Source organism: Gigantopelta aegis, chromosome 3 (assembly GCF_016097555.1).
Source record: "Gigantopelta aegis isolate Gae_Host chromosome 3, Gae_host_genome, whole genome shotgun sequence".
NCBI classification, from domain to species: domain Eukaryota; kingdom Metazoa; phylum Mollusca; class Gastropoda; order Neomphalida; family Peltospiridae; genus Gigantopelta; species Gigantopelta aegis.
Genome location: NC_054701.1, coordinates 21888942 through 21905653, shown reverse-complemented (window position 1 = coordinate 21905653; position 16712 = coordinate 21888942). Strand labels below are relative to the sequence as shown.

General features: G+C 35.6%; 2 protein-coding genes across 2 annotated transcripts in view; one reads left to right on the top strand and one right to left on the bottom strand.

Moving 5' to 3' along the window:
- LOC121368551 overlaps positions 1–16533 on the bottom strand; it is a 36070-nt gene extending 19537 nt beyond the window's left edge. Inside the window, exon 1 of the mRNA XM_041493288.1 lies at positions 16444–16533. The gene's annotated coding sequence lies outside the window, so the exon portion shown is untranslated. The remainder of the gene's footprint in view (positions 1–16443) is intronic.
- Positions 1717–3751, top strand: LOC121389318. The gene is made up of 2 exons (XM_041520917.1): positions 1717–2030; positions 3479–3751. The coding sequence occupies exons 1-2, from the start codon at positions 1743–1745 to the stop codon at positions 3665–3667; spliced, it is 477 nt and encodes a 158-aa protein (XP_041376851.1). The 5' UTR covers positions 1717–1742; the 3' UTR covers positions 3668–3751.
- Positions 16534–16712: the final 179 nt, after the last annotated feature.

The following is a 16712-nucleotide window of genomic DNA, read 5'->3' as shown; positions in this document are numbered from 1 at the left end:
ACGTCTTTTGAAGAAGCAATAAATACCTTGAATATCAGTATTAATTATGATAAATCAGAGGTAATTTGTATTGGCTCTCTTAGGAATAGTCCGATACGATATTTACAAAATCTTAATCTAAAATGGAATCCTCCTTCATTTAAAGCACTTGGAATTATTTTTAGTACTGACTTAAATGAAATGACCAAACTTAATTATAATTCTAAACTATTTGAAATTAAACAAATTATAAATACATGGATGAGAAGGTTGTTAACACCACTTGGAAGAATAGCTATAATAAAATCTCTGTTAATATCTAAGCTTAGTTATCTACTTCTAGCATTACCCAATCCATCGGAAACATTTCAGAAAGAATTGCACACGATATTATTTAAATTTGTATGGAATCAAAAGCCAGACAGGATAAAAAGAATAACTTTGTGTAAACCTGTTAATGAGGGAGGTCTCGGAATGATAGATATATTTAACTATGCAAAAGCTTTGAAAATTACATGGCTACGAAAATTGGAAACCAAAGATCCAAAATGGAAACCTATTCTTTTTGCATGTTTTCCACAACTCCGTAACATATCTCTATTTGGTAATGATTTCCCCCAGTTGTGCTTAAATCATGTAAACAATCTATTTTGGAAAGACTGTATCATTACATTCCGTGACTTCTCGTCATTAATTAATATTACATCTTTTGAAGACTTTTTATCAGAGCCAATTCTTTATAATTCCAATATAAAAATTAACAGCAAATCTTTTTTAAAAAAGAAATGGCTTGGGAAAGGTGTATCTCAAATCTGTGATCTTGTTGATGAATATGGCAACTTTTTAACTTTAACCGCATTTAATAATGTATACAAATTAAATGCATCTTTTTTAGAGTATCAAGGAGTTATTAACTCACTTAAGGCTTATATTAGGAAGACAAAACTGAATATAATAGAAACAAATATTCCTTTAGATGATTCTCCCGTTAAACGAAAACTTAGTTTTTTCAGAAATGGCTCGAAACTATATTATTACACACTTGTAAAAATGGCTCGAAACTATATCATTACACACCTGTTATACACTACTAATAGTTTCGCATATAAATTAAGATTAATTGACAGTGAAACGTGTACGTTTTGTCATGAAGGAAAATAATGTATAGTGCATTTATTATGGGAATGTAAAATTGTTCAGAACTTTTGGAATGATTATTTAAATTGGTTATCAAACTCATGTAAACACATATGTAATTTAAAGCTTTCTCTTGAGCTAGTGATATTTGGATGTAAAGATAATATTAAAACAGATAATGTTTTTAACCTACTACTATTATTAGCTAAATAGTTTATATATAAATGTAAAGTACAAAGGGTCTAATTAAATATTATACATTTCCAAAACGAAGCTAAACAAAGATATAAAGTAGAAAAATTTATTTATATTAGTAAAAACAATCTTAATAAATTCTTCACCAAGTGAGAGAGAGAGAGAGAGAGAGAGAGAGAGAGAGAGAGAGAGAGAGAGAGAGAGAGAGAGAGAGAGAGAGAGAGAGAGAGAGAGAGAGGAGAGAGAGAGAGGCTGGGATGGAGAGAGGGTGGGGGTGGGGTGGGGTTTGGAAGCCAGTACCCTAAAGTATTATATTATGTTGTTTTATTATTTTTATATACACAACCCATGTTTTACCCTTGGCATGTGTTGTTCTAATTGTAAACAAGGGCTGGCAATAAAACAATCAAATAAAAAAGTACCATAGTACCATGCCACTGTTTTCCTGTCTTTTCAGAACCGCGTTTTTCACCATTCACGGAGATGTGGAGCAGGAAGAGAGACTTCTTGAAGACAGTCGCAAGACATTCGAGGTGTGCTCGGGATCCAAGATGGCCACCATCACAGGTCTAGAAACATGCATGGAGTTCCAGTTCATCAACGCATCCATGGTTGACAGCGCCCCCTACTTCCCACTGACCGGGCCGTTTTCGTTTGGCCTGAACGTCTACAAGCGTGACACACACACCAGCTATAAACTGTTAGCGAAGCGTACAGAGGTATATAGGATTTTGTTTACATATGGGATTCTGTATATCTCCAAACATATACTTTTTAAAGGGATCATTTTAGCTATTGGCCTATATCATTTAGAGTAGCAATCCGTGTTATGAGGCCATCTTACTCTGTCTTCGCCACGAGCAAAATCCACACGGGCTGAAGATAATTTTCCTGATACGAAGTCTCAAATAAATGTAATAAAATTTTATTGCAAGACGACCAAATTTCCGTTCACCTAAAACGTTCCCGGTGAGTGTGCATAGGAGTACGAGGATCAGTCGTCCATTCTGACGAAGATTTTGCTTGATTGCAAACATAGTTTATTGTACAAAGAACAAAAGAATTGGGCACAAGTTTGACAACTTACGAGGCCCTCTTCTATATTCATACAATATACTTGGCGACCTATATTACATAGCTGTAAATATAAACTACATGTATACATTCAAAGCATAACCAGTGTAAGGAAATGTATTATATACAAAAGAATGTGAGAGAAAGAACAAAAAATATGATACAAAAGATTACACAAATAGTACATCACGTGCAGTTAAATTCGCTATCACATTTACAAATAATCCTTATGGTAATTTAAATAATACTTTATTAATCAAAACGATGAGGTTTTATATATATATATTTGAACATAAGTAAATATTTCTTTATTATTTGCATCGCTTAATGTGCTTCTACCATATACAGTAATTGTAAATCTATTGGTTGAAAAAGCTGTAAGGAATTACATAGAATCAGTCTCTGTTGTTCATATTGTTTACATTGTAAGAAAAAATGGATATTGTTTTCTAATCTGTATCCACAGTTACATGAAGGGTCTGTGGTAAGTCCACATATGTACAAATCGGCGTTTAAAGGGCTACATCCATGTCGTAATCTAGTATGCAATATATTTTGTATTCTTTTTCCACAGGAAAAATAATATGGAACTTTATTTACCACTGGTGTTACTGCTTTTTTGAAAGACGATATTGTTTCACACTTTTTAATTGCTGGGCTTAGGGCTTAAATTGACGAAGACTGCCACTGTCTCGACATTCATTTTATATAATATATAAAAATATACCTCTCTTAAGATACCACTGTTGAAACGTAGGTTAATAAGATACCAAATGAATGAATGAATTTTTAATGACACCCCAGCACGACAAATACATCGGCTATTCTGTGTCAAACTATGGTAAATGCAAAAACAAAACCCACCGATACCAATTATACCTTCCTTTTATATTATTTCTCAATAACTGATTTATTTAATGAATGATTGAATAAATTACGTCACACAAAAACATTACAGTTATCTTTTGCATATTCCTATTATGGCTGATTGACCAGTGAATGAATGAATGAATGAATGAATTGAATTAATTAATAAATTGTTTAAAAAGTATCGAATAATGAACAAGACAGAACGTTTCACTTGCACTTTCAGTCCAAGTCAATGAGTGTTGCACAAATCGCTTTCCACACCCCAAGCTCGAACGTGGACAGGACCGTATCTTTCGATTTGACCATGAACTACAAACAGAAAGAAATGGAGGTTTCTCTAGTGACACCATGGAAGAAAGTCAAATTTACTGGTAAGCAATACAAATCCGTAAGCACTATATTAGGTTACTGAGGGGCGCTAGCAGTTTGTATACATGTATTAAAAAAACACCCCCCAAAACAATAACAAATCCAAATAAAAATAACTAAAACCTTAAAAAAACCCCCCCCCACCCCCCAAAAAACAACAAAAAACCCCACCACCACCAACAAAACAAAAAAAACCCACACCAAATAAACATGAAAACAACTAAAAAGCAAAGCAAAACAAAACAAAACGAAACATACACAAATCTAAATAACAACTCCTGTGTATTATCATATATCTACAGTATCCAGCCTAAAGTAACCAGGATTGGGCCTATAAATTACAAAAAGACAAACAGGGGCACAGTGATATATGGACTTGTTTATGAAGAGAAATCAAGCACGTAGAAACATGGGGTAGGCAGGTGGTGATGGTTGTGCCCGCTATTTGAGCGTGTGCCCCCACCCCCCATTCCACCTCATGGCTCCTCGCCTTCATCAGATGAGTGTTTATAATTGTGACAGTTAAGGTGACGTCACGCTGTGTGTACGCGGCGGTGCGCTCCTGACGTCATGGCACGTCAGTCGTGAGACTCTCGGCTTGTTGCTGTGGCGGCATTTTGATATGAGTTCTGTCCTTTTGTTGAGTAGCTTGTCTCCTTTTTCAAATAGTATTGAGAGCTTCTCCTCGATGCACAGGTTGCATTGTCCCGAGCTGCGTTTCCGTGTGTCCGATTTCCTGACGATTTCCCAATTGATGTGATAGGCGGTTTTTTTTCGTTTGAGTTCCCAGATGTATTTTGACAGTTCTGTCTCTTTTTCATAGCGTTCATATTTGAAAGATTTAGTGTGGTTGTTAAACCTCTCCTTGAATGTACCTCCAGCAAGACCTATGTATGATCTGACAGTCTTACCAGATGCCACGTTTGCCCGGTATACGAGGGAGCTAGTTTGGCAGTTGCCGTTCAATTATAATAATATATAGATATATATAAATATATATATATATATATATATATATATATATTATATATATCTATATATATATATATATATTAAATCCTAAGCAAGAAACTACGCTCCAACAAGAACTACCATACAACGTTTTATAGGACTATTTACCTTTAACTGATACGGATTTAAGACACTGAACTTGAAAACACGAGGTCTAAATTGTCTTATAAATACTTTCAAAGTGACATTTATTATTATTTGTGTTCGATATGGTCATCAATTATACATTTGTAATAAACAATGAAGAGTAGTTATTTTTACCGTGTTTCCCTCTCATTAACGCAGTGAATTAAGACGATTTTCACAATATAAATACTCTTAGTAGTTTTAAATTCCAGAATGGCGGCTGAAGAACCAAACAAAGTAATTTTGACACGATAATCCAGCTGGCTGCAAATATTGGACATATCACTGTGAACTAATAGTAATATTAAACACACTGCTCCTATTATACTATTGTGTAAGAGCAATGGCAGTTTTTTTAAACTTAAAAATATAATAATAATACAAAGCAGTTGCAACATAAAAATATAATATAAATATGATAGAAATAAGAACACAATTGCATCTTAAAATGATCACTATACTAGGGTCAATGTTATCGATTGTAATTAAAATATTGCTACTCGTATTGTTTTTGCTTTATTGAAACACGGAAGCGATCGATATTAAAGAGTACCAAATATGTGTATACATTGTTTTCCGTATGACCGAGCCACGGCTCATGGGATTAAAAAGACAAATATATTACTCAAGTATGTCATTTTTCTATGTCCGTGAAATGACATTTACAATTGATTAGAAAACAAAAACAAATATTCGCTATACGTTCATTAATATTTCAGTAAAAGAACTATCTGTAAATTAATTGAACTGAGCTACTTCTTTTACTTTCTTTTCTTTCACAAAGTTACATATAATAGCCGGTAGCCGGTAGTGTTTAATAACTTATGGAATTTTATTAAAGAGAGGCTAAGCGTAACGCCATCAGTTGTGTGAGATGAATTGAGACGCTATTTTGAAAACTGTTGTACAACTACATTAGAAGATAATAAATTAGTTACCAGTCATTATCAAATTTAAGTTCAGAATCGCATAATTTTCATTTGACACGAGCTATAGCAATTCCTTCAACATCCGCACGAATCTGCGGTGAATTCACGAAACGTTTTCTACACTGTTCTCTGAAAGAATGTTTCTTAAACAAAAGTGGGAAACTTGTTTGTCGTGTAATGCCAGTTCTGTACTGTTCACGCACACACACACACACACAGAGAGAGAGAGAGAGAGAGAGAGAGAGAGAGAGAGAGAGAGAGAGAGAGAGAGAGAGAGAGAGAGAGAGAGAGAGAGAGAGAGAGAGAGAGAGAGAGAGAGAGAGAGAGATCGAGAGAGATCACGCACACATACAGAGAGAGAGAGAGAGAGAGAGAGAGAGAGAGAGAGAGACACACACACACACACACACACACACTCATATACACACATACACGCAAGCACACACGCACATACACAGACAAAACCACACGCGCGTGCGTATGATTGCTTTCTTCAGTTAATACGTTTGAGGTAGGTGTAACATTAGTATTTATGGCTCATGATTTGGTTGATATATTGCATATAGTACAACCTATAAACTGCGTAGGATATACTGCAGACCTTAAATAATATTATGGATGTTTTGGACTTCATGAAAAGAGAAACGCAAAAGGAGAATACTGGATTAGAAAACGTATTGATGCATTGCCCTTGCGATTATTTGATTATTTGATTCTCAGCTAATATTAAAATGTAAAAGAAATATCGACATCAGTAAAGACGAACTGTCTCATTGTTCCAATCTCCTAAATATCTGTTTAAAATTATTTTACCGATACACATCTGCCGTTATAAGTTAGTCTGCGTGTATTTTGATAGTTGCCGTGGCAGTACCTACAAGGCATGAACACACTTTTGTATTTTGAGGCTAAGCGTCACGCCATCAGTTGTGTGAGATGAATAGAGATGCTCTTTTGGAAACTTGGAAATCTACATTAAAAGATAATAAATTAGTTACCAGTCATTAACAATTTTATGTTCAGCGTGAAGTAATTTTCATTTAACACGAGCTTTAGCGAATGACAAATGTATACATACATACATACATACATACTATACATATACTATATATATATATATATATATATATATATATATATATATATATATATATATATATATATATATATATATATATATATGTATGTATGTACGTATTTTATATTTTGAATATCTCTATTGTATGTATGTCGAGTTGTGACTTAAACATACATATATTCAATGACGCACTGGCACAGGGGATATTAAAATCCTGTATTGCCTTCAAATATTTCCTCATGCCGTTACCGAGACCCGAACCTGTGTCACCCAATCGCCCGCAATTGTTTGGCCGGAACGCTACCAATGGGCCATGTTCCCGAAGCTATCGTTATGTATAACGATATCGTTAACATGTTGTTCACAAAATATTTATGATCTCTAAGGTGTCTTTATGGTTGTTGTTAGCCTACAATATCGCTATATTAACAACAGGTCCAACCCTGTTGTTAACAGTGTCGTTTATTAAAGGTCTGTCGTAACAAAGTATGATACGCACTGCGCATGCTGCATACTACCGACTTTTTACAATGGCGGCAATATTGGATCGTAGGAGAATAAGGAGACGACAGGCTATCCCAAGAGTAATCAGAGATCGAAATAATCCACTTGATTTCATCAACGATGTGGAGCTTCAAAACAAATACAGACTTGATAGGGATGGTATATTGTATCTGTGTAACTAACTGCAACTGGATCTCGAAAGGTCTACACGTAGAAGTGAGGCATTGCCAGTTTCACTGCAAGTGATAGCTGCACTACGATACTTTGCCACAGGAAGTTTTCAGGCAGTTTCTGTGTCACGATGTGTACACACAGTTAGTCGCTATATAATCCATATAAATTTTCCTCGTGAAAATAATGAAATAAGAAGAGTTAAAAGGGACTTCTACAACTTCGCTGATTTCCCAAATGTACTTGGAGCTTTGGACGGTACCCTGATCCCTATCAAAGGCCCCTCAATTGACAAACATTTATATTTCAGCAACAAAGGGTACCATAAAATCAACGTGCAGTGTGTGGTATCAGCCAAGGGCGTATTTTTAGTGGCAAAATGGCCTGGTGAAACGCATGATGCACTGATATGGAGAAATTGTGATCTTTCGCAACAGTTTGAAACTGACCACATCAAGGATGGGTGGTTATTAGGAGATTCTAGATACCCACTAAGACCATGGTTGATGAATCCAGTCTCAAACCCGACCACTAGGCAAGAGAGAGCCTACAACAGATCACACAAAATTACAAGATGCTCTTGTGAAAGAGCCTTTGGTGTTTGGAAGTCTCGCTGGCGGTGCCTCCATAAATCAGGTGGTTGTATTATGTTTGTTCCCGACAGATGTGTGTACGTAATTGTTGCTAACCCTGTACTGGAGAACATACATGTATGTAAAGAAAGAAATATCCCATGCCCTGATAATGGTGAGGATGAATGTGAAAGCAATGACGAAGAAGAAGAGGATGACGAACATGATGCCACTTATCATCAGCATCTCAGGGATGGAGCTATTACAAGACAGCAGCTGATACAAACATATTTCAACAACTACGGTAATTATTTTATCATTTATTGTCATGTAACAAGTGGCGGTAACTGAAATCCACGAAGCTTTTTGTGTGTTACACAGTCACCGAACTTGGCATAAATGGTGTGCTGATGATGACTAACACCCTCCACTAATGCTTCCAGTTCCTCGTTAATAAATTTCGGTCGCCTTTTTGCACCAACTTCGTTTGGTTGATCACCCATGCTTACTTGCTAAATGACTATAGCTAACTCGTTCTAATTAAGCACGTGCGCATGCACTGCATGAAACATACATTGCATGTTACGCCTAAACAGAATAACGACACAGTGATTCCCTTTATTACGACAGACTTCAACCGACATCCAGGGCTCGACCTTGGCAGTAGCCCGGGGTGTTTTGGCTACCAATTTCTCACTCGGGCTACCAGATGTCTAAACCTGGTAGTCTGCCGGGCTACTAGATTTTTTTTGCACCTCCAGTTACGCTGCAATCAACAAAATGCTTAAACACCTAAAAACCGCATCCTAAAACAATGTTTAAACAAAAATAAATTATTTAGCTTTTTTTCTCTCCTTTTTTAAAAGTTTATTAAAATTATGGACTACCAATTTTACTGAGGGCTACCAGATTTCATAAACTGGAAGCCCGGTGGGCTACCACTGAAAAAGGTTAAGGTCAAGGCCTGACATCGTAACGACAAGGAAACAAGACTTTTGGCTAACAGTCGGTCACTCCGTCGGTATTTTGTCGTTCGAGCCATTTTAGGATATCGTTATGGTCTAACGACCGACATCTTCGGGAACATGGCCCCAGACCAACTACATTCCACAAAAATAGAACGATCGTTAGTCGACCATTATTCGCACCAGTCCAACAACCACGCAGTTCTAAGGCCCCATGGCTTGGCAGCGTTTGACTTACATGCAGATGTGAACAGACCTGGCACTGGCTATATATGTATTTTTATATTTTGAATATCTCTATTGTATGTATGTAGATAAATATCTAAAAAAAAAATCCTAAAAAGTCCAACAAATTATGTGAGTATTTTTTAGAAATTGGTTTATTACAATTTACGATGAGTGAAGATACTTATGCAATTTTGACTTCTGGAGCTAATTTTAGAAGCCATATGAGGTGTATACTACCAAATCAAATCCCATAGACGATAATAGTAACATATGTGGCTAAAACTCCTACCCGCAGCGTTTCAATCGACATAAACGCCACGGATATAAATACTACCATCCCTCATCATTAAGTGATTCAGAAACAATGGGGGTCAAGCTCCTCATTTCTGAGAAAACTGGTAGCGTCTATGACTACCCTAGTTCCACACAAAATTCGAGTACTTTTTTACAGGTACCCCATACATGTTTCAAGCAAATGTCTACTTGACACAGTGGTACTAGATGAAATAAAATTGCATACATTTTTTGCATAGATAAACTATTTATTTTTGCAACCAACACACTCACGTTTATCATCAATCACAGGACATGTGTTCACTTCTGGATCAAAAGTTCGGTGCACCTCGATCTTTGACCCAGCCAGAAGTTTAGTACTACCTTTAGGGTCAAATGAGGTTAAAACCGAGAAGTTGTTTTTGTTTTTAATACGTTTTTCATATCTTCAACTATATAGATTTTTTAAAAAAGCTCATAACAACATTGATACTAGGCATACTCCTGATTATTATGAATGTAATTGATAGTATAATATTATGTAACAATGTGCATATGAACTGTGAGCAATCTAGGAGAGAAAAAAAAGAAAAAAACCCCTAGAAACAAGGTAGCTATTATGCGGAAACTAGCAGGAACCAGCTGGGAGAAACAATGAGTGGATCCTCAAGAGAGTATATGAAGGAACCATATCTCGAGTACGGTTCAACAGCCTGGTCAACGACAGCAAAGACAAGCCAGCAAATTCTAATAGTCCTGCAGCAAAGAATAAAAAGGGCCTTAATATTTTAGTGACCGGGGTCGGAAGTATAACATTTGTCACTATGGCTGAAATTAATATCTAGTTCATGAACTTTGCACCCAAAAGATTACTTTCCCGGGTACACTTCACTTTTGGGGGCCTCTGCTGCAGGACTGACACGATTCAAAATCAAGCTTTGCGAATTATAACAGGCGCCATGAAGTCTACATCCATTAAATGCATGGAGAAAACTGCTGCAATACAGCAATGAGGGAGATGAGAGATACCAAGATCCAATAAAACAGAACATGGAGTATGTGACAAAGAACCGTCTCAAAAGCTGTAGTTTCACCCACCAAAGTCGGAGACTTATCAGAGACTTATCTTGAAGCCAACAATCTAACAAAGACAGTTCCGATTAGTACAGCAGATATCCCACAAACATGGAACTTTGAACAAGCTAATCTACTGGTCAGCATATCCGTCCCACAAGTAACCTTGTTAAATGCATGTACGGATTGTTCATCAACAAATGCTGTAACCAATGGAGATGCCGGCGTGTTTGTCAAATCCCCCTCATGAAATCTTTCCAAAGCGGACATTCCAACCGATACCTACAGTTCCAACTATAATGCAAAGTCCCAAAACCTAATGCAGGCCTCTACCATGATTAAGGACTCCAAAGATGAATGTCAACAAGTCTTCTTTCTGTCAGATGCTCCTTCAGTCCTGCAAGCCTTAGAAGGGAACATACTTCCTCATCTAATGAAAGGTATCCAAGAACTTGCAAAGTAGAGGCGAGTGGCCCTACGATGGATTCCAGTTCACTGTGAGATCCAAGGAAATAACAGAGCAGTCAGGCTAGCCAAGCTAAGAGAAAAACAAATGCAAGCCAGCTAATGGGCCTAGGACAGTTATAAAAGTTGTTTTAATGGTTACACACGCTAACTGGATATACAATGCATACCCATCTAACCTCCTGATACAGATGTCAGACCATGCGTTGAGTGTTTTGCCCTCAGGTCTTACTCTCACAAACCTTTCTTCCCTCGGGTTTTACTATCCCAACCATAACCTCGGAGGCGTGCGTTATCCTATACATATTAATGCATTGGTTTTATTTGTTCTCATGTAATTAATTAGTTTATTTCCATAAACAGGTAATGAATTACAACAGATTGTGTACCTTTAATTATTTTATTCTTAATAACAAGTTGATTACTATTTTCAGGTATCTTGGCTTGTTACAAATTGCACAAGCATGTGTGACACCTTGCACAACTTAGTAACACTAGCACTATCACCCATGCGCCGCGCCTGTCCTATTGTTTCCAGCTTGGGTACAGTGTAAGCTGATGTGGTTTTAGTATTCTTATCTGAAATGATAGCTTATTACAGTTCACTGTTTCCTTAAATACTGGTGTACGTCTGGTATTGTGGTCCATATTATAGTTTGCTCTTCTGGAGTTAATACTTCATGTTTGCTCAATTTATTGGAAGATATTTCTAGAGAAGATTTAAGGTTAGTTATAGTTAGGTTATTTATTGTTTGGGTACACTATAATAACATACTTTAATGTAAATGTAATTGACTAAATCATGCTTTATAACAAGTAATTATTATATATGTCTGTACAACTTTATAAACTGTACAGTGTAATATTAATTCTTATTAATTCAGTAATTTGATTAATCTAAATCTAAATATGTGATAAACATAATTTAATATGAATACAATGTGTGCTAGTGTATGTTTGTGGTGATGAACACTTTAGAGATTGTTGTATTTTATTATATATTTTATGAAACATAACGTGTCTGCGTGGTTATTTATTATTATAATTCTTTTATGCAGATACGTCAATCCTTTTAAAAGTGACCAGTTCCATTTGCCCTGGTGTCACATACTTGGTATGTAATATATTTGTATATGTATTTTTATAATATAATTCTTATTTCAGGACATGTATGTATTTCACATGATTGATAATATCTTGTGTATTGTAATTTGTGATAATGGAGACATATGTTAAATCATTATTTGGACATGTGAGTGATAATGTATATTATGCATGTATGTATTATAACTATATCTGTTGTAATCATAAGACATATTTTGTATTATGCATTAATTACTTTAATATGTCATGTCATGTTAAATACTATTATTTAAATGATGGAATATTATGTATTGTGTATCCTGAGATTTATATATGAATAATGAATGTATTGTTATATTGTATTTTAATTATATTGTTACAGGGTGATATAAAAATGGAAACTTGTCAGCCATTAAAGAGCCTTTAACCCAAAACAATGCAGCTGTCATTTGTTCCAAAACGATGATGCTACTACATAAGTAACATACAAATCCATTAGCAATTCCTTCAAAATCCGCACGAATCTGCGGTGAATTCACACACGCGCACACGCACACATGCATATACACAGACAAAACCACATGCGCGTGTGCATGATTGCTTTCTTCAGTTAATACTTTTGGTGGAGGTGTAGTATTAATATTTATGGGTCATAATTTGGTTGATATATTGGATATAGTATTTTTAACAAAATGCGTTATCGGTAACGCATATGAGATAATATTTCATACAGTACAACCTATAACAGGTGTAGGATTGTACTGCAGCCCTTGAATAGTATTATGGATGTATTGGACTTCATTAAAAGAGAAACGCAAAAGGAGAATATTGGATTAGAAAACTTATTCATGCACTGTCCTTGTGATTGTTTGATTTTTGATTCTCAGCTAATGTTAAAAGGTAAAAGAAATATCGACAGAAGTAAAGAAATCTGGAGTATTATTAAAGAGAGGCTAAGTGTCACGCCATCATTGTGTGAGATGGATAGAGATGCTCTTTTAAAAACTTGTAAATCTACTTAGAAGATAATAAATTAGTTACCAGTCATTATCAAATTTATGTTCAGCATGAAGCAATTTTCATTTAACACGAGCTTTAGCGAATGACAAATGTATACGTACATACATACATACATACATACATACATACATACATATACTGTAAAGTGTGGCATAGGGTAAGTGTAAAGACAGTGGTCGGCAGTGCACATCTGTAGAGGACATGCGATCAGAACTATCGAAAGTTGTTAAAACGGGTTTGTGTATTATATTATAGATATAGAATTACATATGACAATATATATGCAAAATATGAAGAATCTTAATATATATAAAATATATATTAAATATATGAAATAATATGTACATAAATGTCTAAACGATTTCCTAAAACGTCGAACAAATTATGTTAGTATTTTTTTAGAAATGGGTACCTATGTTTATTGAAATTTACGATGAGTAAAGATACTTGTGCAATTTTGACCTCTGGAGCTAATTTTAGAAGTCATATAGGGTGTATACTACCAAATCGAACCCCATAGACGACAATAGTAACACATGTGGCTAAAGTTCCTACCTGCAGCGTATCAATCGACATAAACGTCACGGATATAAATGCTACCATCCCTCATCCTTAAAGTGAATCAGAAAAAATGGGGGTCAAGCTGCTCGTTTCTGAGATAACTGGTATTGTCTATGCCAACCCTAGTTCTGCACAAAATTCGAGTACTTTTTTTTACAAGTACCCCATACATGTTTCAAGCAAAAGGCTACTTGACACAGTGGTACTAGATGAAATAAAATTGCATACATTTTTTGCCCAGATAAAACTATTTATTTTTGCAACCAACACACCAATCACAGGACTTGTGGTGTTCACTTCTCTATCAAACGTTCGATGCACCTCGAACTTTGACGCAGCCAGAAGTTATTTGGTTTAGTACTACCTTTAGGGTCAACTGAGGTTAAAACCGAGAAGTTGTTTTGAATACGTTTTTCATATCTTCAACTATAGGGATTTAAAAAACCCGTCATAACAACATAGATACTTGGCATACTCATGATTATTATGAATGTAATTGATTGGTATAATATTATGTAACAATTTACATATGAACTGTGAGCAATCTAGGAGAAAAGAGCAGAAACAAAAGCTAGAAACAAGGTAGCCATTATGCGGAAACTAGGAGGAACCAGCTGGGAGAAACAATGAGTGGATCCTCAAGAGAGTATATGAAGGAACCAGCTGGAAGAGCAAATGAGTGGATCCTCAAGAGAGTATATGAAGGAACCATAACTCGAGTACGGTTCAACAGCCTGGTCAACGACAGCAAAGACAAACCAGTAAACTCTAATAGTCCTGCAGCAACGGATAAAAAGGGCCTTAATGTTTTAGTAACCGTGGCCGGAAGTATAACATTTGTCACTATGGCTGAAATTAATGTCTAAGGTGTGTAGTTCATGAACTTTTCACCCAAGAGATTACTTTCCCCGGTACACTTCCCTTTTGGAGGCCTCTGCTGCAGGACTAACAAGGTTTAAAATCAAGCTTTACGAATTATAACAGAAGCCATAAAGTCTACATCCGTTAAATTCATGAAGAAAACTGCTGCAATACAGCAATGAGAAAGATGAGAGATACCAAGATCCGATAAAACAGAACATGGAGTGTGTGTGACAATGAACCGTCTCAAACGCAGTAGTTTCACCCACCAAAGTCGGAGACTTGTCAGAGAGCTTGAAGCCAACCATCTAGCAGAGACTTCCAATTTGTTTTTAATTTTTTTTTTTTTTTTTTTTTTTAATTTATTACTCCAGATACTGGCAATGTCAAGGTTGGTGTGCCTTAAGTCATCGTCAAACAAATGTACAATAATAATAAAATTATAACTTATTTCATATATACATATATGCATACATACACATACATATAGATACACACACATACACACATACATACATTCAACCATCTCACAGAGACTCTTCCAATTAGTCCAGCAGATCTCCCACAAATATGGAACTTTGAACGAGCTAATCTACAGGTCAGCATATCCGACCCACAAGTAACCTCAGGAGATTCACAACATGTCCACTATCTGAGGATGGAACAAGCACTGTTGTCATTAAATTTAATAAACTGGGACCATACTTCTGTATGGGACGGTATTTATATCAATATTAGTTTTTCAAACTGGCCGTTTCTTTTCCCCTCCATATTTGCATTTCTGGTGTCTTTATGGATATGCGTTTCCAAACACTATGTTGACTAATGTGTTTTGCATGTTCCTCAATTGAATGACATGAAGGTGGTTGTTCCCTGCTTGGATCAGAGCATGGCCGTCAAACTCATTGGGTAAAAAAACCCACCAGCAATTTCTCAAAAGTTCACTGCTTGTTTCATTAAATAGGCAGATTTGGAAAAGTGAAAGCCACCAGTTTATGCATTCTATATCTTGATTCCACTTGTTTGTTTAACAGTTAGACATCTTGCCTAATGAAGTAAATCAAGTTTGGTACCATTTTTTAATATAAGATATTGAGAAATGTGTAGGTTAGTTTGATGCCTAGCCATCCAATTCAAGGAAATATCCTCATATATTAACCAATTATAAAAGTTAGCACGCTTTATTTTATCGAATTAACCAATTACACCATGTTCGCCAGGGTGTACAGTATTTTAACAACTACAACCCAAATTTCAAAAATAAATAAATAGAAAAACATAGACACCAAGACAGTTCATTGGAGATCGGTTTCAGCTTGTTATATTCTTTTGTGTAAGTCACTACATTAGTTGCATTACACCAGTGTTGTAGTACATATGCAACAATACATAAAATGTATCTGCGTAAAAAGGAATACATTTAATTTATTACATCTAATATAAATAATTTACCAAATATTGACACAATACAAATCTATACTCCCTGAATTAAATACAGTCTTTGGATTGACATTTTCATCATCTCAATTTCTTGCTCCAGCCAGTCCACCACGACTGGTACATCAAAGGCCGTGGTGTTTACTATCCTGTCTATGGGATGGTGCATATAAAAAATCCCTTGATGCTAATCAACAAAGAGTAGCCCATTAAGTGTCGACAGCGGGTTTCCTCCCTCAAGTGTGGTCCTTAACCATATGTCCGACGCCATATAACCGTAAACAAAATGTGCTGAGTGCGTCGTTAAATAAAACATTTCCTTCCTTCCATCATCTCAAGATAGCTAACGCCACAAAGTGGCCGATTGGCCCCACACTCTCACACTTTCAAACTTAATTAAAAAGCCAAAATTAAAATGTAATTTAGTAAATATATAGCGAAATTCTACTGTAGAAACTTACCGCTAATATGAACAACCATCGCTGCAAATAAAATTAACATATTTGTTGTAAAGTGGATGCATATACTTCCTTATGCGTCCTTATTCTGTGGCTTTGTCTGCTGTATTCGTCTGTTTTACAATAAAAACCTGTCTTACTGAACAAGTGAACTGGTTTGCGCCGAATACGTACACTGTTTGAACGTATATCTGTTCGTGTTTTATTAATTTACATCAGGAGTCTATGATTGGTTATTACTGCGATCAAATCAATATTTACTTACTGTACAC

Bases quoted from the DNA above. Each gene is read 5' to 3' on its own strand.
- LOC121389318 (XM_041520917.1), top strand. From the start codon at position 1,743: ATGCCACTGTTTTCCTGTCTTTTCAGAACCGCGTTTTTCACCATTCAC. The intron at 2,031-3,478 runs GTATATAGGATT...TTGCACTTTCAG, and splicing joins TGTTAGCGAAGCGTACAGAG to TCCAAGTCAATGAGTGTTGC.